This window comes from Lycorma delicatula, chromosome 11 (assembly GCF_047948215.1).
Source record: "Lycorma delicatula isolate Av1 chromosome 11, ASM4794821v1, whole genome shotgun sequence".
NCBI classification, from domain to species: domain Eukaryota; kingdom Metazoa; phylum Arthropoda; class Insecta; order Hemiptera; family Fulgoridae; genus Lycorma; species Lycorma delicatula.
Window position 1 is genome coordinate 28164693 of NC_134465.1, and position 24702 is coordinate 28189394.

General features: G+C 32.4%; 1 protein-coding gene across 2 annotated transcripts in view; it reads right to left on the reverse strand.

Moving 5' to 3' along the window:
• LOC142332174 (protein ECT2-like) overlaps positions 1-24445 on the reverse strand; it is a 42003-nt gene extending 17558 nt beyond the window's left edge. The window contains exons 1-7 of one of the 2 annotated variants that reach the window (XR_012758189.1): positions 24323-24445; positions 21247-21456; positions 19844-19984; positions 18257-18406; positions 15354-15537; positions 14297-14448; positions 7607-7783 (exon numbers count right to left, since the gene is read on the reverse strand). Coding sequence is in view for 1 of the 2 variants with exons in the window: in XM_075378453.1 (XP_075234568.1) it covers positions 7607-7783; positions 14297-14448; positions 15354-15537; positions 18257-18406; positions 19844-19984; positions 21247-21456; positions 24323-24370 (1062 nt within the window). In the remaining variant the exon portion in view is untranslated. The remainder of the gene's footprint in view (positions 1-7606; positions 7784-14296; positions 14449-15353; positions 15538-18256; positions 18407-19843; positions 19985-21246; positions 21457-24322) is intronic. The other variant, XM_075378453.1, reaches the window with a different exon arrangement.
• Between the last annotated feature and the right edge of the window lie 257 nt (positions 24446-24702).

The following is a 24702-nucleotide window of genomic DNA, read 5'->3' on the forward strand; positions in this document are numbered from 1 at the left end:
ACTACAAAAACTCCTTCCCTTAAATTCGGAATATGCAAGCCACTTCCAACAGTAAAGCCATTTAAACTGAAATCGCAAATTTCTCTTTCCTTTTGTTGGAAAAACACACCCTGGATTTGGTTCGCAGTTATTGTCCCAGATATCCAGTTTTTTTTTCATTAGACAAGTCTTTTCCTATGTAAACACCAATATCATAAGTGTGTGGTTCACTATAACTTGAAGATGTTGAAGCTTTCGGAACTAGAACAATACACTTATCACTTATAAATGATTCAGCGGACACGTCAACATTATTAAGTGATATCAATGTGCATTCAACACCAGCTGAGTTTTCACAGGAAGGTGTGAAACTAGTTTCAGAAAGAATATTTGGGACACCATCATCACGTTGCGGCAGCAAAGAAATATTTGGCAATATGAAATTTAACTAACGTTACAAGAATCACTACCAGCACACGACTTTTTGCTAAAAAATTGTAAAATTGAATTTTGAGGTTGCTTAGACGTATTAAAGAACACGGAACGATAATGTGAAATTTCTATTTAACAGTATGAACTGCGAAATGCACAAAACGTTAAACGAATGTTCACAACAAAATCTGAACTCAGACTAACAAGTGAATACCGCTCAACATTGTACAGTATTTCATATATGCACTGCTGCCACTGCAGAGCTGACCTGACAATATGTTTCACAAGTAAGTTTATATGGTGTCGGCCTTACTTTATTACAAGGTCGATATTATTATCGTACCTCCTTAATAAACAGCATGGCTTTGATGATCTTTCCTTTCTTTCAGTAGACATGGAGGTGTATATGCTTTGACACCCACCGCGCCAGTGAAAGCACTGCCACCTTCTCAGAGTGCTGAATGACTGCTACTGTGTTGCAAGTTGAGTGATATACTGTACAGCTCCCAGTACAGGGATTAAATTATTGAAGAAGGAAGGATAGTGGACTGTATCTTATGTTGATAGATTTTTTTACTCTTTCAGTAAAAAAATTAGAGGAGGAATATGATGGATTTTTAAAAAGATACTCAAATATATGTGTAAATTTATAGTATGTTTATTTTACATAGACCTAATATTAAAATATACTTAAACCTTCAAGGGGGTTTCAAACCCGGTAACCCCCTCTTGCATACACCCCAGCTTAGTCAGCTGTTGTATTCTTTGTTTACTGATACAAATCAGTTTACTGTTGACTAGACTAATAAAACTAAACAGAATTTTGGTATCATAGGGAGGAGATAATTTAGAAAAGTGCAGTTTTTTTAATGAAAATTGGTTGGATCTACTTCAAGATATTTTAAGATATTACTTTAAGGCATTTTTTACTTTCTTGTTCAGCCTCATATTTTATTAATTTATAATTACTAGTAATGGCATTTTTACCATTTTTTATTTCAGTTTTTATATCATAATGAATGTCTTAGTAAAAAAAAGAAAAAAAATAATCCTTGAAAGAATTTGCCTGATAAGAGATTGATTTAATAAACACAGATGATTAAAAGGTCACTTCAATGAAGGATTATACATTACTGTCTACAAAATAGTAAAAACATGATGTAGTAAAGTCTCAAAATCATACAAATCACTTTAATTTTGCATTCAGTAAACTTTCTTCCTGTATTCTGATGAAGTAACTATTCTGAGATAAAATAAGGGGTAATCAAAAGTTGTAATTCAAAATTAGAAGACGTGAAAGATATGAAATTTACATTATGAAAATGGATTCTGGTTTTGGTGGGTTGTATTGTGATTGGAATGGATAAATAACTATTGTCTTTACAATACAATATAATGAAGTGAGTTAAACTTAACATTTTTTAAGTGAATAAGTTATTTTAAGGTTATATATTATATAAGTTATAGTAAAATATTCTAAGTTATACTGACAAGCTTTGGCTTGTCAGTTACGTCATACTCAGAAGAAGTAAACAAGGACTTAGATTTATTTTCGTATAATAAATCTAAAGTAGTGAAATATTCTAAGTCAAACGAAGTGTTATAGAGGTTCCAGTTTCAGAACTATAACTTTTTCTCTATAGCTCCGATTCCAGAAATTCCAACATATCTATCCGAATCATAAAATTTCCTATCCCCTGACCCCCCCCCCCCAATTTTTTTTCAATAGTTTTTTGACATCATACATTTTACCTACCCCCAAAAAAAAAAACATTTTTGGGGCCCCCCATTTTGGAACCCCTAAAATAGTGGTGTGGGTACTCGTTGGAAAAGGAATTGTCTCCAGAGTAACTAGCTATAATGCGTCGCCGAGGCTCACTCCCGACGGAAGATATGGCCTCCCAAAATGGTAGTTTTTTGAAGGCGTCCACGTCGAAGAAAGTAGAGGTAAAGGGGAAAAAAGAGCACGTCAGCGTTCTTCAGAAGAAGAGGAATCTTCACCTGGAAGTTTCGTTTGTGGAGCCTGACCTATCAGTTGGGATCGGTCATGATCTCCCTTAAGCAACATATGGGAGCCAGGCTATGCAAGTATATTAATGAACATGAGCAGGAATTGAAAAAAATATACTTGGGGTTGAAGTGTTGATGGAAATGTCTCCCCCATTGGTGTCAGGCACTCAGGCTACGCAGACAGACACAGAGGCTATGGAGGTGGACATGGAGGCAGTATTGTCTGGAGATTTGTCAGACATGAAATTAATAGAGCTCTTACCGAGGAAATGGCCAAATACATTGCGAGAAAGAATTTTAAACATCACAGAAGTTCCTGCGGAAGCAGGAGATACTTGTAGTATTAATGACATAGCAAAAATCAATAGAGCAGAGGATAGTGAAGGTAGTCATTTAAAGTATAAGGCGGGTAATATATTAAAGGATGAAATTTCCATTATTGGAGAAGAAACAGTTGAAGTCAGAAGAAGTAAATATAAAATATATTATGATTCAAGAGCAGCGGAGAAAATAAGTATGAACATCATTCTGAAGGCAATTAGGAAGGTTTTACAACAATCACCGGGGACTGCATTTTTACTGCCGGCCGGAAGCATTGGTAATTATACCAAAAAGGCATTGTCATATATAACAAAAGACCAGGTGGGCCAGTTAGAGTATTGACGCTCCATGCAGATACACAGGCAAGACAGTTAAGGCCGGGACAAGCGGCAATAAAGAAGGCCACTCCACTTGCCGAGGAAATCCGCACAGTGATAGTAAAAGCAGTGGGTAAGTATGCTGAGCTACTCAAAACAATGACATCTGCGGTAAATAACGACGAGGCCAATGATGTCATATCCCTCAGAAAAGGGAGGAATGAGGAGTTACATGTCCGCATCCAGGGGGCACAAAGAGCAGCAGATTTTACTAGTACGCTCAGGGATAAAGCCGCAGACCTGCAAGTAGACTTAAAAACTAGAGCAGGTTTCTACCTGCTCTAGTGTTCTGCACTATTGTTCTTCAGAACAATAGTGCACATAAGGGACATTGAAATGGATATCCAGAACAGGAGATACTGGCAGCAATAATGAATAGGACAGGGGATGGTGAAAAGGTTAAAATTACATTCATAAGACCAGGGTATGGTGAAACACAGAATGCTACTACGGTAGTCACGTCATACAGAGCAGCATGCAGAATGGTTGACCAAAGAATAAAGATAGGATGGGTCAATTGTAGGGCGTACATACGAGAAGATCAAGAAAGGTGTTTTAGATGTTGGAGCACGGGACATCGCAGGAGTGAGTGTAACGGCCCAGATAGATTGAACCTTTGCTTCAATTGTGGGAGCAAAGGTCACAAAATTGTGGATTGTAAAGAGCACAGTAGCAGTCTTAACTGCAGGAGCCAGGATCACCGAACAGGGGCTTGGGCATGTTTAAAAAATCGAAATGCTTAGGGCTCTCCTAGTTAATACTAATCAGAGTTCTATGACATGTGATTTGGTCAGTGAACTGGCGGTGTCACAGAGGACAGATTTGTTGGTGGTTACAGAACCCAACATTTATGTAGCAGCAAGAGCGGGCTGGATAGCCAATACAGAAGGGGATGTAGTGGTGAGAGATATCAGTGGGAGAATAGCCTGGAGGAATACGACGAGATCGAATGGGATAGTGGCAATCGAATCCGGCTCTGTACTCGTAATTGCAGTATATATTTCGCCTAATTGTGAGTTGAGTGAATTTGCGAGATGCATGGATACCATACAAATAATAACTACTAGAAATAGGAAGAAATTCATACTCCTGGGGGATTTTAACTGTAAATCAATGGCTACAGGGTGTGCTTACACAAATAGAAGAGGTGAAATATTGACGGACACTATGAGCTCTATTGGCGGTCATTTTGTCAATGACAGTACCCCCACCTATCAGGCGAGAAGGCACTCGTCAGTTACAATCCTGGACAACGGGTGGAGAGGGGAGCAATGGGACTGGCGAGTATTACCTCACAAAATCGCCAGTGATCATTTAGCGACCAGAATTTGTATTGATGATCCGATGTTTGCTACTATAGAAAGACCGTTACCCTGGAAGTTTACGGCAGAAGAGATAGAAAGAATAGTTAGTAGGACATCCACGAGGCTCATAAATATGACTGAATTAACATCGCTGGTGCTGACCAATGTAGTCAAACAAGAGATGGAAAAGGAGGAGAGTAGGAGCAGAAAGAGAAGCTCAGCATATTGGTGGTCAAAGCAAATAAAGACCCTAAGAGATAAGTTACAAAAATCCAGGAGAAAGAAACAACGACTCAGGATCACAGGTGGACAAGAATATGAGGCAGCGACCCTTGTGTATATTGAAGATAGACGACCATTAAATAGGGCTATTAGGACAGCAAAGAGAAATTGCTGGCGGGTATTGTGTGAGGAGTTAGATAACGACCTCTGGGGACAGGCATATAAAATAATTACAAAGAGATTTGGTAGGCGCCTGCCTATTTTAAGTAAATTGCAAGCGGAACAGGAAATTAGCGAGTTATTTCCTTGTACAGAAGAGGTGATCGAGGGAATCATTAATTGTGACAGCAGGAGGTTCACTCTTGGAGAATTAAACGCAGCGGTCGGGCATCTTGGGAATAAAAAAAGCCCCGGATTGGACGGGATTCCTGCGGCACTCCTAAAGGGTCTAGTTAGGAGAGTCCCATGGGAAATGCTGGAGATTACCAGTCAGGGCCTGGAGAATAGAAATTTCCCGGCGTGCTGGAAAGAAGCCAGAATTGTGTTCCTTCAGAAGGGTCCAAAGGAAAATGGAGATATATCTTACAGACCACTTAGCCTCCTTAATACCTTGGGTAAGGTAGTGGAAAAAATGTTGGCCAGCCGCATCATCAGAGAAGTGGAGGATGGTGTAGGTATTAGCAATAATCAGTTCGGTTTCTGGAAGGGGCGATCCACAATACATGCAATACAAAAAGTAATGGATTGGGCTCTAGAGACAAGGAGAGGAACTTGGAGGATGAGGCGTATTCCCTTGTTCATCACATTAGATATTAAAAATGCATTTGGGACCATTAGATGGTCATCAATTATTGAAGCTATGGCTCAGAAGAATATAAGTCCATATCTACAAAGACAAATTAGGGAGTACCTCTCAGACAGAAGGTGTCAGGTGGAAGCACAGGAAGAGATATTAAGATTATTTGATTTGTATGGCGGGGTGCCACAGGGCTCAATATTGGGTCCTTTATTATGGGTCCTGGCCTTTGATGGGATATTACAAATGAGGTATCCATGTGGAGTGCAGGTATTGGCTTACGCCGATGATTTGGCGATTACTGTAGAGGGTAAAACTATCAATGAGGTTCAGGAGAAAGCGAATATAACATTAGGGATAATCAGCAGTTGGGTAGCAGAACGTGGTTTAGAGATAGCTATGGATAAAAGCAGATTCTTAATGTTTACAGGGAAAAGACAATTAGAATCTCCGCTCATTACTTTAAATGGACAGGCAATAGCAGAAGCTCATTCAGTTAAATATTTAGGCATTACCCTAGATAAAAGCTGTCGTTTTACGCAACATATCATAAATGTATGCAATAAAGCAGAGATAATGACAAAGAGCCTTAATGTCATTATGTCTAATAAGAGAGCTCCTAGGCCATCAAAGAGGAGAGTTATCGCATCTACAGTGGTATCATCAATATTGTACGCGGTGCCAGTTTGGTGGCCTTCGGTGGAAATAAAGAGAAATCTTCGCAGACTTACTGGGGTGCATAGGAGACTGTTACTGGGAGGTGGCCTCAGCCTACAGAACAGTCTCATATGAGGCGCTATGTGTTCTGTCTGGGGTCCCCCCTATAGACTTAATGGCATTGAGTAGGATAGAAAGGATGCAGGGGATAGAGGTACAAGAAATAAAAAATAGATTAAGGACGAGGTGGCAAAATAGATGGAGAGTGTAGGGACCGCCAAATGAACAAAGGATCTAATCCCAGATTTATTTAGATGGTTGGATAGAAGATTCGGAGAAGACGACTTCTCGGAAATTTTAATGAGTACCAGTGTAGAATTGGAACAAGGCCGGAACCAGGCTGCATGTATTGTGGGATAGAAGACAGTGCCGAACACACCTTTTTTGAGTCTGGTAAATGGATAACACTCAAGGCCACCTCAGGAATTGATGGGAAAAGCCCCATAGAAGTATTTAGATATATGATGGTCAACGAGAATAATTGGAGGAAGGTGACGGACTTCGCGAGGGGGGTTATATCACAGAAGGATGCGGATGAGAGGACACTAGGTTTTTAGGGATAGGGATAGGGAAGGGCGGACAGCCCCAGTGGTGAGGGTCGGCATGCTGAGGTGTGCCGGCTTCAAGGATCCGCTGGGGACTCCATGGGAAATTAGGTTAGGGGAAAAATTGCAAAATTAAATTATATAAAAGAGAAAAGACCCGACAACACGTCAAGACAAATCATGGTATGGCGTGGTGTCAGAAAAGAGGGCAAAAATAAGTACTGAAAAGATCTGACCGGCGAGCCAACCTGCCATGCCGGACATAGCCGGTAGGCGGGAAGGCTTGTTAGAATATAGCAGACACTCCCCTGGGAGGCGTAATACCAACCAATCGGACCAGCCCAGGGGAGTAGAGTATCAAAAAATAAAAATAAAATAAAAGGATTAAAATGAAGAAAGAGCTTACAACAAGAATTCAGAGTAAGAAAGCTAAATGGCTGGGAATATAATAAGAGACGATTGATTAAAATAATGCTTGAAGAATCAGTAATAGCAGAAAAGAAGAAATGCAAGAAAAAATTTATGATTACACATGATCTAACAGAAATGCCTACTGTAAGTATTAAAGTGAGATTTGGTAAAAGCCTCATAATCTGTGGTTGTGTTTATCTTCTCGTTTGGGCTGTTTATTATCTTCTTCCTTAATGCAGTTTAGTGTTTGAGAAAGATTTGTATTTTTGTTAGATGAAAGTAGAATTTTCTAATATAAAAATCTGCATGTGACATTAAAAAATATTAATCAATTCTAGGTATTACCATTGACACTAGTAGGGTAAAAAACTAAATCTGGATGATGACAGCTTTCATACCTCACAAGGATTAGATGCTACTGTTCAGTGAAAAAGTAAGATGAAGTAACAAATAAAAATAATAATTATTTCTTATTTTTTTATTAAAACTTACATAATTAGTAAATACACCTGAAAGAACATCCAGTTTGTTTGTAGAAGTGGTAATATCATCCAGAATTTTATTATGTATATAAGAAATTGCTTCAATATTATTAAATATAATTTTTGCCTCAGTCTGATTTAAAAGTTCCCCTTTAGCCAGATTTGGATCAACAGCAATTTTATTTATCTATGTAAAAGTAGAAAGACAAAAAGTAAATATTTCTAGATGTAATAAATACAAATTTTAATTACAGGTACAAGATATCTTAAGCCTCTTAAGTGATCCTAAGATATTAGTTTTTAAGACTGATATAAGTTGATAACATATGTAAAGATCTAGAAGACATGTAATCATGTAGTTGTTTCAAAATTAACATAAGAGCTGTTTAAAAAAAAAAATTTGAATTTTTGATCCTGGCAGCACATAAGAATACCATAGTAGACTTGACTAGTACTTTTTAATAGGAAAGTCCATAGTAATTATATTATCTTTTGTTATATTATATCATATCATAGTAAACATTTAACACATACTCTTGCATGTTTTGCAAATTTTTCAAATTATTGACTTTAAAAGCTGCAATTTTTGAAAACTATATTGAGACATGTAAAATGAAGCAATCAATACATTTGATTTATTATCTAGGTTACTATGATAATTGTTATCTAGACCATGTTCAATATTATAAACAATTTAAACTGGTTATAAATAGTTTTGATTGGTTATAACTTAGCCAATTTTAACTGGTTATAAACAGTTTCAAACTGGTTTTGAGTTTACTGGTGGTGATCTGAATTTATGGAAAACTGTTATGTCAACAGACCAAACCTTATATAGACAAAATTACGAATGTTGAGCATTTTTGTTTCTAGTTGACTAAATAAGAAACCACAAAATACTAATTTTTCAATAAATCTCTGTAGGATCACAATCCAAAGCCCTTGGAAAAAACTTTAAGGCACATGTTGTGGCAAAGATTATGCAACAGTTGATAATACAGGATCAAAAAGACAATAGTATTGCAATTTATAAATAGGAATCATTAAATCATCCAAATAAGAGTCAAATGTTATAGAAAGAAGGGCACCAACATCACTTTTTAATGATTCTGATACAAAGTTTAACTACTGATACTATGAATTCCACTTCTATTACAAAGAAATTTTTATATAAAAGTAATTTCAAATAACAACATGTTTATTCTTGCAAAATCACTATGTATTATTTACTTGCTAATGAAACTTTGAGTAGGTATGGTTCTCTCTTAACTATTGTCTTTCTTTTTCCTGTTTAGCCTCCGGTAATTATCGTTCAGATAATACTTCAGAGGCTGAATGAGGATGATATGTATGAGTGTAAATGAAGTTAGTTTTGTACAGTCTCAGTTCGACCATTCCTGAGATGTGTGGTTAATTGAAACCCAATCACCAAAGAACACCGGTATCCATGATCTAGTATTCAAATCTGTGTAAAAATAACTGACTTTACTAGTACTTGAACGCTGGAATTCTCAACTTCCAAATCAGCTGATTGGGAAGACGCGTTTACCACTAGACCAACCCAGTGGGTTCTCTTAACTATTGACTAGATTAATAAAACTAAACAGAATTTTGGTATCACAGTGAGGAAATGATTTTGAAAAGTTTGGTTTTTTTTTATGAAAGTTGGTTAGATAAGGATAGTTTAAGAATGCTATAACATAGAAATTTTTTTCTAGAAATGTAATGGATTTACGGTTGGTTACCTATTAGCATATAATATGTCATAATCAGACATATATCATGACTTTATTTCTCAGTATTGTAATATGGGTCTGCTAAATTTAATGCAAACTAATAGGTATTAATATCATCATTTTTAAAAGATACCAAATAATGGCAACTGTACTGGTATATACCTATTATGAAAAAAATTAACTGGTAATGAGAACTAGAGCCACAAGTGATTATGAAAGAACAGTCATCACAATATTTTGTCTAATTATAAAACAAAACAAAGCCTTTAGGGTTCGGTCATATATCGAAGTCATGTTAACAGTTCTTTTTTTTTACATTGTGCTGTAGATCACAAATTTTAGATCTCTGAACCACAGTAGTGCACCTACACATCAATGTTGCCATTTTTAATTTTTAAGTTTGTGCAAAAAATAATACTAGTAAATAAAATGAGGGACTGTTTTTCTTCAACTTCTATATTCTCTAGACCTAGTTCCTGTGATTATTTTCAGTGCATAGTTGAAATCCCTATTACTAGTACAATGATTCAACAAATGATTTAATAATGAAAAAAGGCATGTCCCAGGACTGCTCCCAGTAAAGAAAAAAGCAAGAAGTGGCTTTTCAGTGGATTAAAATGAGGAGGGAATATTTTGAGAAAGAAAAGATAAAAAAAGAGATTATAACAAAAGAAAAGATTAAGAAAGATCTGGAAATTTTTTAACAAATGTAATGTTTATTTCAAGACTACAGAGAAAAAATAATATAAACCAGGAATCAGCCCTGTATTAATTTTAAACTCATAGTACCAAATATTTCAAGCTGTTATCCGTTATCTAATAATTAAACATATTTAATTGAAAATAACATATTTAATTAAATATTAAATGTATAAAAACAAAAATGCTATGATAAAGACATTAAAGATAATACAGACAAATATTTTTGATTAAAAAAAGACAAACAACTCTAATTCAAAATAACAAAGTAAAAATAAACAGTTAGTTAATGGACTTGAACTAAGAAATTTATTAAAACTGGTCATTAAGGAAAATTTTCAAACACAAAATATTTCCTTATACTCATTATCTATTTTACTTAATGAACTCAAACAGAAGTTCAAATTATAAAATTGACAACAATAAATTAATTACCCAGTGCGTTATTTCTTCTTTACGTTATTATTTTGTTTACATTAATATTATGAATGCATTAATAATTTAATAAATTAAAATTACAGAACAAGACTGAAGGTGACCTAAGGACTAAAAGATATTTATCCAAATTAGTTAGTTCAGTTTATATCACACTACAGGGGGGTTTGTTTACATTTACTAATATTATTTCAAAAATAGACACTACAGAGTGATTTTTTAGTCCTGTTACCCAATTTTAAATGTAATTTAAGAAAGAGAAATTTAGGTGGAATAAAAAAATGTATTTGTTACTTACAAAAGATTTAATAAAAAGCTATTACTTACGTAATTGTTAAAGAATATGCTTAAAATGCCCTCCCCTTGCGGTTATACACGCACGGACTCTTTTCGGCATATTAGCAGAAACCTTTTTAATAGTTGCATTGGAAATATTCGTGATTAAGTCTGTAATATTGACTAAGTTCATGAATAGTGTGAGGATTGTTTTTGAAGGCCTCGGACTTAATATAGCCCTACAAAAAATAGTCAGGAGATGTGAGGTCAGGGGACCTTGGTCCCAGCTTATTATTCGATCATCAAAGAACTCTTGCAGAAAATCCATGGTTTCTCGAGACGTGTGGCATGTACCGCCATCTTGCTGAAACCAGCAATACCGTTCTTGAGGTTCCAGGAGGGACACAAATTGGCGCACAATATTTCTGTATACTTCACCACTTCAAACAGTCTGTTCGAAGAATATGGGTCTGACTATACGACGACGAGATATCGCACACCACACACCAATTTTTTCAGGATGCAAAGATTTGTCTTGTAAAGCGTTAGGATTTTCAACCGCCCAAATTCGACAGTTTTGATTGTTCACATAACCATCGAGATGGACCCGAGCTTCATCACTAAAGAACACAGTGTTTAAAATTCGATTCCATTATCATTTACGAGAGACCTAATCCAACGGCAATATTGCAATCGCTTGTTTAAATCTGGAGGCTGAAGCTCTTGGACTAATCGTACGCGATACGGATACAATTTCAATTTTTAGCGGCTTTCTGAACACTCGAATATGACAAACCAACTTGCGTGGAAAGTTTTCGTAAACTTTTGCGTGGAGAATTGAGCAATCTTGTTTTCACATTCTCTAAAACGTCATCTGTCAAGCGAGTTGGTCGACCACTACGTTTTCTGCCGCAAACACTACCTGTCTCTCGAAATCGGTTTGCTAGCCTAGAAATTGACATTTTTTCTGGCGGAGGAACACCAACAAATTTAATTTGAAATGATTCTTTTACACGCGCGTACGATTTCGTAGCAAAATATTGTTCAAGAATGAAAACTTGTTCTATGGTAAAAGACATTCTGTTCGTAACACGACCGGAAAGGGCACAAAAGTTTACTCAGCTCAAGGAGAATCAACTAACTCTATACTGGTAGAGTAGCGCTACCAACTTCGTGTCACAAAATGAAACTTCCCTTTGTTAGAAAAAATTACCAGACTAACAATTTGGTAACAGGACTAAAAAATCACTCTGTATATTGTTTAAATAATTGTTTTTAAAAGAATCTTATTTTTTCCTTAAAAAAAGTATTTTAAAAAATTTCAATATTTCTGATTCAGAACATCACAAATGATATGTCGCATAAAATCACTACATGCGTCTTACCAACCTACATGATGGACTGGTGACATCTCTTTCATTAAAAAAGTGATGGATTTAAATTTAAACAGACTTCACATTTACCACTGCTTTAAAATTCACCTGTCATTACTACTGGTAACTATAATTACAGTAATACCTGTAATTACTTAAAATAAATAAATAAACATTATTAAGTTATCTTGAGATTGCGTAGATTTATATCAGTATATTTTCAACTTTTATCTTTGTATTTTTAGGAAATGTTACACTGGCTTTTATCTTCAGAAACAGAAAGAAAGGATTTTAGAAAGGAACTCTCAGACATGAAATCAGATGTTAGAAGGTTTGGGGTGTTGCAGTTTAACTTTGCTTTGTTAAAAAAAGCTCTCAAGTAAGGAGTACAAATGCATGAGAGTACACTATGGTGCAGTATTTATGTTTTGTTAGCTGTTTACACTTCATGTTTCTCTATGCCTCTCTCATATGGCATATTTCTTGTAAATAGAACTGTTTAGTGGTGTTATTACCATTTGTATCATTTAGAAAGAATAAATTAGTGTATGAGAAATTAAAATGAAGAACATGACAGTAAATTCCGAATGATATATTAAATAGATTATTTTCTAAATGTTTGTTTAAATGCAAAAGATCTTATATCCTGCTTTCATCATATTTAGTACACTTGTAAAATTTCACATATGAAGTCTGTAACGATCTTGGTTTTCAAGTGCTAATGTAATTTTTTCATGTTGAAGTTAATATCTTTGTATTTGACTCCTGTTTCTACAAGGTAAATAGCAAAGGTTAATTCTGTTATTGTAATTGATGCTTGTATGTGTTCCTTATGAGAACTACAAATAATATCCAGTCTGTCCAATGTATGTGCATAGTTTAATTTGTATATTCTTAGATTACTATTTTTATCTTCTCTTTTCAAAAATATTGTCTATTTTATATGATGCTTGACATACAGTATATTAAGACTAACTTCTTATTCCCTTCTTACTAATTACATATTTTATGAAGCATTTAATGTTACAGCTGAACTTCTTGCACAGAATAGATCCATGTTATTCCCCTTTTAGAAAGTTTAAAAAGTATTAGATAGATATAAAACTTACATTTATTTAAAGAGTAATAACGGGAATTTTACTATATCCTAACATTTCAGGTAAGATTGTTGAATAAATAATTGTATAAATATTTGATAGTAAAGGAAAAATTTCAGATTTCAATGGAAATATCCATTTTGACCATCTCTGAACCCATTTTGACTAGTTTTGGCATGACGTCTACATACATACATACGTACATATGTATCTTACATAACTCAAAAATGATTAGCCATAGAATGTTGAAATTTTGGATTTAGGACTATTGTAACAACTAGTTGTGCACCTCCCCTCTTGATTGCAAAGGACTGAACCAAAATTGTCCAAAAAGCCCAAGATTCCAAAAAATGTGGATTTTGGACTTTTTCTGAACTGCAGTAATAAACCCTCATTGAGAGTTTTTCAATGATATATCATAAGTGGTACCTATTTTCATTGGTTCCAGAATTATAGCCAAATAAGATTTTAAATAATGAAATATTTGGATCTGAAAATGAAGTCTGAATCGACTTCATTTCCTTTTTTTTAACTTTCTTTTTAATTTTAATATAATGATTTATTAATAATTATTAACTTCAGATTGAAAAAAAATCAGAAATAATTAGGGAAATAACATTTTATGTAGTTTTCATTTTAATTTAAACATTTTTGCAGATGTTAATAACTATTAATAAGTCGGATTCGAACCGATGTGTGAATGGTTACAGATCCAACACGTTCTCACTTACACCATATAACTACTTGAGCGACATGAAACAAAATTAATATATAAACTAATATAAAATGCTGATATGAACACCACAAAAAAATGTGATGCAATGTGGTGTCCACCATAATGCAATTGTGTAACTGTCCACTTTATTAAAGAATTGTAATATCGTATCTCACTTTCAAATGAAATAAGTTTAATTGAAGTGCAGCAAAAAATATGTAAATGTAATTTAATAGGCGTACAACACTCATATCAGATTTTTACTATTGGAAATCAATATACAAATATCACCATGCTACAAACTTATACAACTTATAAAAATATTTAGAAAATTAATTATGTAATCTAAAAAAAGAAAAAAGATTATACCTGTAACATAACTTCAAGTATTTTTCCGTATCTATATTCGGTTTCAATGAACTCAATTAATCGAGGATGTTCATTATTTTCAGTTTTAGACTGTGGGCTGCTTATAAAATAATCATCTATAGGTACAAGTAATGGACTTTTATCATTTAAATCTGTAAAAAATTAAGTTTTTAATAATTCAATATAATAAATAAATCATAATTAAATAACATGTTGCAGATGATTTACATGTAGGATGAATGTCATTATTTGGATGCAATGATAAATATCTGTTTAGTGTGTGATAAAAAGGAGTAGATTATATTGAACTATAAAGCTACAAAAAAAATGAATCTTTTTTGTACTTTTTTAACAATAAAATCAGAATTCCTTCAACAAGTCTAAACAATAACTGCTTCCTTCTGCAGCCAACCTTGAAAAATTGCACTGAACAATTCAAAAATATCCAACATTCCTAGTTATAACAGTGTGTTGGTTTTCAGTAATGCTTAGTTGCAGATTGTTGCTCAAACTCTGCAAAATGCCTTATCATTTGGATTTAAACAGATGTATCATATCCTACTCAGCTCAGACTTATACCAGTTGATTTTCAACAGTTTCTGTATCCTTTTATAAACTCTTAAGAACTGTTAACAAAGTTTGTTGTTTTGCAGATTTTCTAAGAACCCTCCAAGTAAAAAATATATATATATAATTTATAAAGTAAACTAATTTAGAAATATAGATACAGAATTTTGAACATTGAATACATTTCAAACTCGCACAACGTTAAAAATCTTGGCAGTAGAAAGTACATAAAATAAACCAAAATGAACCAATTTCTCTTTCTCAGCCGGTTTGAAAATGAAATGAATATTATATCTGGTTAATTATGAATCCTATATTTACCCTTGGAAGCAAAATGTTTGAATTTTTAAAACAAGCTTTTAGCAGGTATCTGGGAACTAAATGGAACTCTGTATAATATTTCTACTCCTAGGAACAAAGATTATGGAAAGTACGAGTAATTAATGAATGAATAAGTGAAAATTTACATTAATATAACATAAAGTTATACCTTCTCTGTCTTCAACTTTCATACTCTGTAACATTTCTTCATCATTTAATTCATAAAACCCTTCATTATTTTTATTTACTTCTTTTTCTTCTTCACCACAAAATAAAAACTGTTTTTGAACATCAATCTCATTGCCAACAATTTCAACTTGCTTCTTACTAACAACATCATCTTGTTTATCATTCTAGAAAAAGGAAATTTATTTCTAGTCAAAAAAATAAATTTATTGAAAAATAGGATAAAAATTTTAAAAAACAAGACATGTTATTAAAACATAAAAGTAAATGTGTAGTTAACAGTACAAAATCAGACTTACATTCTATTAATATTATTTTAAATGGAAAGATTTTTAACCAGATCACCGAACTTAAATCTTAAATGCTAACAAAGAATTTTGTACTCATTCTTCTAAATCAAAGATTATTTCTGGAAAATAAAAATATTAAAAAAAATATAAAGAAATATTACACATGGACAGTTACAAAACAAATAACACAAAAAGTACTAAAATTTAAGAACAGAAAGGTTAGGAAAATTTTTGGGTAGTGCAAAAGATGAAAATACTGGACAAATAGTGAATAGGACAATACGGTGTTGTCTATTTATCCAAAGGACCCTCACATTGTCCAAATGGTCAAATCCAAAATTTTACATTAGGTAGATCATGTAGTATGAGCTAATGAGAGAAAGTACATTAAAAAAGAATCACAGTCCAGAATATGAAAGAAAGTAGACAAAGAAAGAGGTGGGAAAATAGAGTTTCAGAAATATTCGTTGACATTGTTACCTTGTGTATCAAGAAAATTGATATGCTATAAGTACAGAATGATTCAAAGAAACGGGAAATGAAAAAAATTAAATAACGTTAATGAAAAATTTTTTTAGAAAATGAATTTTATTTCATGTAATTGTACAAATGTTGCCATTTTAGGGTACATACATTTTAGTTTATTTTTTAAAGATGACATCTTGCAGGTGACCTCCTCTGGTCACATGGTTTGATGTAACATTTCAACTGTAATTTCCGCAATTGCTTCTCGGATCTTTGCATTCAGTTCTGCCGTTGTAGCAGGTCTACTGTGGAACACTTTACTTTTAAGGTGACCCCACAAAAAGTAATCGCAAGCTAAGAGATCAGGCGGGAGGGAGGCCATCTAATGTCACCGTTTCGTGAAATGACACGTTGTCCAAACAATCGGCGTACAGCTGCCGTCGATATTCGTGCAGTATGTGACGTTGAAACCAGGCTGTGTTAAGAATCGGTGGAAATCTCTTTTGTTGTTCCACAACAAAGGTTTCAAGCACGGACACGTAACGAGCCGACGTCACTGTAATCGCAAGACCGCTGTCATCCTCAAATATATAAGGGCCTATAACACCGTAAAATGACATAGCACACCACACGGTCACTTTCTGGCTGTGCAACGGATGCTGGTGTAGCTGGATTTTCTTGTGCCCAGTATCTGAAATTTTGCTTGGTAACAAATCCACCGAGGTGGAAATGCACTTCGTCTGACATCCGCAGTTCGTGAACAAACTCTTCGTTATCGTTTATCTTCTGAAGCATTACATTACAGAATCGTGCTCGCACAACTGCCTCGTTCGGTTTCAGTTCCTGGACGATCTGCAACTTGTACGGATGGTATTGCAAGTCCTTCACTAACATTCTTCGAACACTTGAACTATGCAATTGTAAAGATGCTGAGAGACGACGGATTGACCGATGTATACTTCGTGTGACAGCATCTTGTAAAGCTTGAACATTCTGTGGTGTACGGACGGTTCGATCACGGCCTGGAGGTTTCTTTTTCATTGCCGAACCGGTTTCCTCAAAATTAGATATCCATGTTTTAATTGCACGTGCTGATGGAACACGGTCGTGCCGTCCCAGATTAAAATGACGGCGAAATTCTCTACGCGCTCCCTCCACACTGTTTTTGTAAAACGCTTTGATAGCAAATGCACGTTGCGCACCACTGCAAGGATCCATGACAACAAAATGGCAGGTTAGGTTAGAGAGGCTGGCGCCACTTATCAAGTGGTACCAATCGCCCACGGCTACCAACACAATTTTCAAAATTTCCCGTTTCTTTGAATCATTCTGTAGTATAGAAAAGAATAGCAGAGACTGATGTTGAAGGTCAAGGACAGTCAAGGTGATGTCTATGGACTTAAAAATATATCAAGCACTTATTTTTCAATCATTTACTAAATACAGGAATAATAAGCAATTAAGACTGTAAGTGTTATAAAAATTAAAACAACAGATTTTCTGATGATGAAGAAAAAACACTAATAACGTTAAAAATACAGGAGACAAATTGTAAGAGAAAAACTTATATATAACATAATATAACATTTGCTACTGAATTACACTTGGTGACAGAAAATCAATAATATTCAATAAACAATATTTGTGGGGTTCAAAGATATTCTTATACCATTTCATATCCTGTCATAAAGTGTGAATGGGAAGCACCATTCCATTAAGTGGCAACTTAACAATGCAAAATGGATATGTGCCATATTAACTTACGGCAAAGTAACAATAATATAACAAATTATTATTATCATCATCTAACTCAAAAAGTCTATATATGTACAACAGAACTAAGCTGATCCATATTTCTTAATATGCCCGTCTACTGTTTGGTCTTATTACTTTTTTCTGTTCCGATTTTTCAAACCCCAAGTTTTTTTTTTGTTTGCAACTGAAATTGTTTTTCTTTCACTATGGTAATTTCCACTGTTAAATATTTATTTATTTACTGTGCTAGGAGTAAGCTTATTTACTAAGCTAGGAGCACCAAATGCTCCTCTAGTAGCTGACATCTGTTGAAGTTGCATGAAATTAAAAAATATAATATTTTATATTAGTATATATGTACAATGTTTTCACTCACATTTTTATAAAGATAAAATGTTTCACATACTTTTTCTTTTGTGTTAACACAATCCCAAAACCATTCAGAATTAACCACAAAAACGGTATCACAAACATTTATTAGACTATCATTTAAATCATTAATATCAGAATGTAATGCAAAGGTAACCTGAAACAAACAAAAATATAATAATAATAAAAAGAAGAAGAATTACAAATAAAAAATTAAACTTGGATGTCTCCATGTTACATGGTTCACCAACTTATTTCATCTCTACAAGATTTTACCTCAAATTTCTCTCCTCTCCTATTTTCAAAATCTTCCTACAACATTATGGTTTTAATGACTATTTTTTCTTTCTGTTTTTACTGTAGTCCATATTTCATAACCATAAATAGCTATCCTCTTCACAAATATTTTCAAAATTTGTTCTAATTCATAAATTCATATTGGATACTGGCAGATTTCTTTTACACATAAAATCTCATGCATATTAATGTGTACATTTGTTTATTGATCCTTTGTAATTTTATTATTAGATATCTAGGTACTCCCAAATTCTGGTATATTATATTCCTCTCTCTATCTTAGTATTTAATTCCTCATTATTCTCTTGTTTTAGTTTTATACACTAAAGTTTATATTAATTTCAAGCTAATGTTCTCTCTTCAAGCGATAAATTTATGTCAATCAGTATTTCTTTCAATTGATCTTTGGTTTCTACAAAAAAAAAACAATGTAATCAGCAAATCTTTAAAATTTTCTTTTCTTGTTGTATAGTTACCTTACTCTTGAATTTTTCCTTTAATATTGTATTGATTCTTCTATGTGCAAGTTTAAAAGCAACATTGATAACTATATCCTTATGTTAATCCTTATTAAATCAGAGGTGGTAGCCTTTCTTCATCTACTACAAAATTTAAGTCAAATTTTGTTAATATTTTAAATATTTTATTCCATAATGTTATATGCTTTCTCCATATTTACAAAAGCCACACAGGATTATTTATTATTCTTAAACTTGCCTTCTGAAATTAATATGAGGAGTAGGCTGGCATCTCTTTACTCATGGCCTTTCTGGAATTCCATTTTTTTTGCATTAATACCACACAATCCATTTGTCTGTAAACTATCCTATTAAGTATTTTTGATTTTAAACTGATGATGTTCTAATATCTGTCTGATCAGGCTTTTTTGGAGTGGTAAAAATGTTAATTTTAAAAATTGTAAAAAATGAGAGTATTTCTCAAGTTTCATAGATTTTGCTCGCATAGCTTATTAAATCTTATTTTTATTAGACTGTGTAGTAATCCAGATGTAATATCCTAAATTTCTACAGTTTTCATCTTTCATCTTGTTTAACCCTTTTAGAACTCCATTTAAAATTCCATTTGTAGAGCGTAGACTCTGAAATCAATCAATTTCAGTTTCTTTTTCTAATAGCTTACAGTACATTAAAATAAATGAAAATAATTCCTGAATCTAGATTATGGGCTGTTACTATATAAACTTTAAATAATAAAACTAATATTAATATAAACTTTGAAGTCGAATCAACAGAAAAGTATGATTATTTAAATGATAAAAATAACTATATATACATACCACATGTGTACATCTTTTATCATCAGCTGTAACAAGTGTTCCCTTATTTTCAGCCAACAATTTAAAATGCAAAATCTCATCAGATGGAAAACCAACAAAAGCTATGTATAAACCAGCAAATGGTTTCAATCTATGATTCATCTGAAAAAAGTATTCATAGTAATAGAATTAAATTAATGTTATAAGTCAGATGTTACCAATAAAATATCAGTCTACAAAAAAAAAAATTGTGATGAAGTTTTATTACAAATATATGTGTATTTATTTATTAAAATTATATTCTAAATTAAGTTATTTAGAAAAAAAAATCATCAAATTCAGTCAAATTTGTAAAGAATAAGGGAACAGACATAAAAATAAAACATTATAGGGTGAGTTGAAGACATCATCCTTTTTATAATAAGTTAGATATTTATTAAACAAAAGGGAGAAGAAAGAAGCAAAATATATTTCTAATTGCAAGTGGTTCATTTGCTATAAATGGTTTCCTGACAAAATAAAATCCCAAATTAGAAATTACCTAAATCCCACATACAAGTCAATCTGATAAGTTAAACTTCATTCTGAAGAGCATGTAGAAGGATTTAAGAGAATCTGTTAATTGATTATTGTAAGAAATTAATTGATAAGAATATTTATATCTTACATAAGGGCTGTGTTAGCAACATCAGCAAACTCAACCTATAAACACAGCACACATAATCGCAATTAAGGTTGATCTGTACTAGAAGAATGAGTTTTGGTTTATATTACTGATAACATTATCACATTAACAAATTCACAAATAACATTATCACAGATTGTTTCAAGTTCACCTTAGTTCAAATGTTTAAGTAGAATGGATCAGCCTCTGCAACTGGGTACTAGACTATATCTGTACAATCAAATATATCACATGTCTGTATACATGACCAAAAGTTAATGTAGTAGATTAGTATAACAAAATTATGTTTATACTTTTATAAAAGATAATAAACATCACAACATATATGTAGATAACTGGAAATACACTTCCAAATATTCTGGAAATAATTTAACAGTTATTTAAAAATAGTCATGATTTTAATTTTACTTTTGAATAAATATTCGTAAAATTTATTATTCTAATTTTCACTTTATTATATAATAAAAATTACAATTCAAAAATATCTCACAAAAATGATTATCAAACAAAAAATATTTTTATTCCAGCAAAATTACAGATAAAAAGTAAAAAAAAATGTTTATTAAACTAATTTATTATATACTATTATATAATAATAATTATTATTGCATTATGATAAAATATGTTACAAAATAAAAATGTTAAAAAATTGGTATCAATAAATATCAAAATGTACAGAGAATCTACTTTATCTATGATAAGAATTAATCTTAAATAAATAAAATTATATAAGATGTACCATTTCTTCACAGTCTGCTCGAAATCCTACTATATCCCGTTTCTCCCATGCAATTTCAACCCATTCCGGAGTCATAACAGGAATAAGAAATGTGATCGCATACTCATATCCATTACCAAGAGTGTTACATGTAACTACATGAGTAGTATTTCTATTATAACATTTTCTTATACTACCACCCATTTGTCTAATTAAATAAGCAGTTCTTATCTGTAAAAGATTTAAATGACCATAAATTAAAGCAATTTTAAATAAAAAATAAAGTACAAATACCCATTTGGTATTTGTACTTTAGGTACTGTTTATTTAATACTAAAGGTAACATCATTCTATAGCCTACTTCTCTATATATTTATCTGCTAACATTGAGTCTCATTACAGCATTCTATAAATTTCAAAATACCCTTGTCATGCTTCTATTCTACTAAACTATTCAACCACACAACAAATGGCTGGCAAGTTGGCATAATGGTTTAGCTTCTTGATTTTAGTGGTTTAATTTTCCCCATTCAATTAATTTTCTTAAAAAAAAAATAATTGGTTGGCAACTTTGTCATCATCTAACACTCATATCCAAAAACTCCAACCTTGAGAACAGATATGAAAGTTATTTAGACTTGTCTGGGTAGCATAGGTAAATAAAAATCTTTGACTTGAATCTTCAAAAAAATGATGTCAATTAAAAAATGCGAATGTAGTATTCTGCAATCAATTAGTGTGTGTGTCTGTGCGCGCGCGTATTCTGCTGCAACCTTGACTTTAGATCCTGAATAATTTGATTTTGGCAATGTACTGATTTTGAAGTAAAAGAACGAAACGATCCGCTTTATGGTGGATGGTAAATGACACTTACCTACTATTTTTCTAGGTTATGTGACGTCACCGCAATAAAAGTAAAAGAATGAAACGTACCCCTTTATGGTGGGTTATAAATTGCAACGAAAAAAGACTGTTACTGGTGTGAAAGGCAACAATTTGGGGAAAAAACGAAATGCCATGCTTTATAGCGGGCAGTAACCGGTATTATATAAAAAAATGGTAAAAGACCGAAAAGTACCGCTTTATGGTGGACGGTAATAAATTGCAACGGATGTACGATATCTTTCACCAGCCGGGATCCCAGTCGATGCAACCGCGTATACATTTAGAGGCGATAACCGCGGCGATTAGAGGGACTTATGTTTGTAACAACCTTTCTTTCTTTCTTTTTCCTGTTTAACTACCGTTTAGATAATACTTCAGAGGATGATATGTTTGAGTGTGAATGAAGTGTAGTCTTGTACATTCTCAGTTCGACCATACCCGAGATGTGTGGTTAATTGAAACCCAACCCACCAAAGAACACCGGTATCCACGATCTAGTATTCAAGTCCGTGTAAAAATAGCTGGGGCTTTACCAGGACTTGAACGCTATGTTTGTAACAACCAGCCTATCCTAACTTAACCCAAGACGTCACTTCTATATTGTCAACTACGACGCCACACCGATACGTCATCGGTGATGTTTATAGTTTTAATTGACTAATAAAAATTATATTTTGATAACATAAAATTTACTATGATTTTATGCAAGTTCTTTAATTATTTAAATTTATTTAAAATAACATTTAATAAACTTACTTTAAGAATCTCATAGTAACAGGCAAATTGTAACCAATTTTAAATAAGAAAGTATATGATTAAGTAGTTAATCAAGAAGAGACTAACATTTGCAATTTACATACTATTTTATATGATACTTTCCTATTGTATGATATCAATAAAGAAAAAAACATATTCTACCGTGAGGCCATGAGATCCCATTTAGGATCACACATCCTATGGCCAAAAAATAAGTTATATTACTTTCTTAAAGTAGTAAAAACAACTATGTGAAATATTGAGTTAGTATTTGCTGAAAATATGTAGTGGCCAAATGGGAACGATAAATTTTTTCATGTGTTAGTGTTACTTACACTAGGTGAAACAATATAAAGGATCTCAAGCAGTCAAGTTGTTAAAGATACTTTTTCTGTATGGAGAAATATCATTTTAAATTCTAATCTAAATATTCACCATCATTAAAATTAAAGTAACCATAAAATATATTGACATTCACCGTTTTATCTCGCTGTAAGCATGGTAAAGTGTTAAAAGTACTCTGCAGTATGTTTAGATGCATTCATGGCAACTGTACCTTAAGAAAGAATGTATTAATTTTGTCAGTAGCATCATTCTCTGTAAGTCTTGTATTACAGTCATGTTTCTCTTTTATACTTGCCTATTTGAAAGATAGCTAAGTTATCAGTTTCACCAAAACATACATTTTTAATGGTCATTTAAATTTCATCTTTATAATTTTATTTTAAATTATAATTCATACTTCATTTTAAGATTTTTGCACATGTTAGGCATGGTAAATTATTGTTGAGTAAAATTTAAACATTTATCACTTATAAAGATGAAAAAATGATTTTATTTTATTTATTTATTTATTTTTATAACTTATTCAAAAAAATTATCATTGGCAAGAAAGAAAATAACAAAAATCCTTTCAATATGTTACATGGTATTTTGTAGTTAATAGTTGCCAATCTAATTATTATATTTTTCACTTTTGATAATAAATAATTATTATCACTACCACAACAGAAATTCTTAAAATTTCCAAAACTATCATTTTTTTAATATTTTATCATAACAGAAGCCGATGGTAGAGAAATTTACACAAGATTCAATAAACAACTTTCACACATCTCCAAATATAGATTAATCATAAGCTGAAAAATTTACAAAAGTGAAAAGTTTGTGCTAGTTCTTTTCTCTAAAATCATAATATTATAAAATATTATGATTTTACAAAAATACGTACAATGGCAAGGTAAGAAATATTTTTTTTTTTTAGTCATTAATGAGAAGCAAGATTTTTAAATAATATAGAGCCAAAGTCTTTATTGCCATCACATCAACATTTACAGACATCATAATCTTAAAACCCATCCTAACTATTCATTACACAAAACCAAAACCTGTGTAAAAAACCTGTGTTTTTTACACAGTTTAATTATATTTAATGTTTTAAAATTATAAAACTTACCGCAATTTCCTTTTTTTTAATTGATAAATAAAATACAAAGCAATTCATTGACAAACAATAAACATTATTTTTCCGTGGCAGGATCGGTAAATTATTAACAGACAATTCCACAACTGCTGTGGGACCAAGTATCCTAATGTTATTCATAGAAAAAACACTATATTAACAAACAACTTAATAAACAAATATTAAATTCCCTACAAATAAAATTAACATTTAATAAACTGATAGAATCATAAATTAAATTATTGGTTATTATAATTTACAGTAAGTTTTATTAAGTACGAATATTATTTAAGAAACAAAGATTTGAAGAGTTTAATATTGTTGACCTTTAGTTTACATTAAAAGTTTATTTATTTATGATTCTTCTTAGGAAT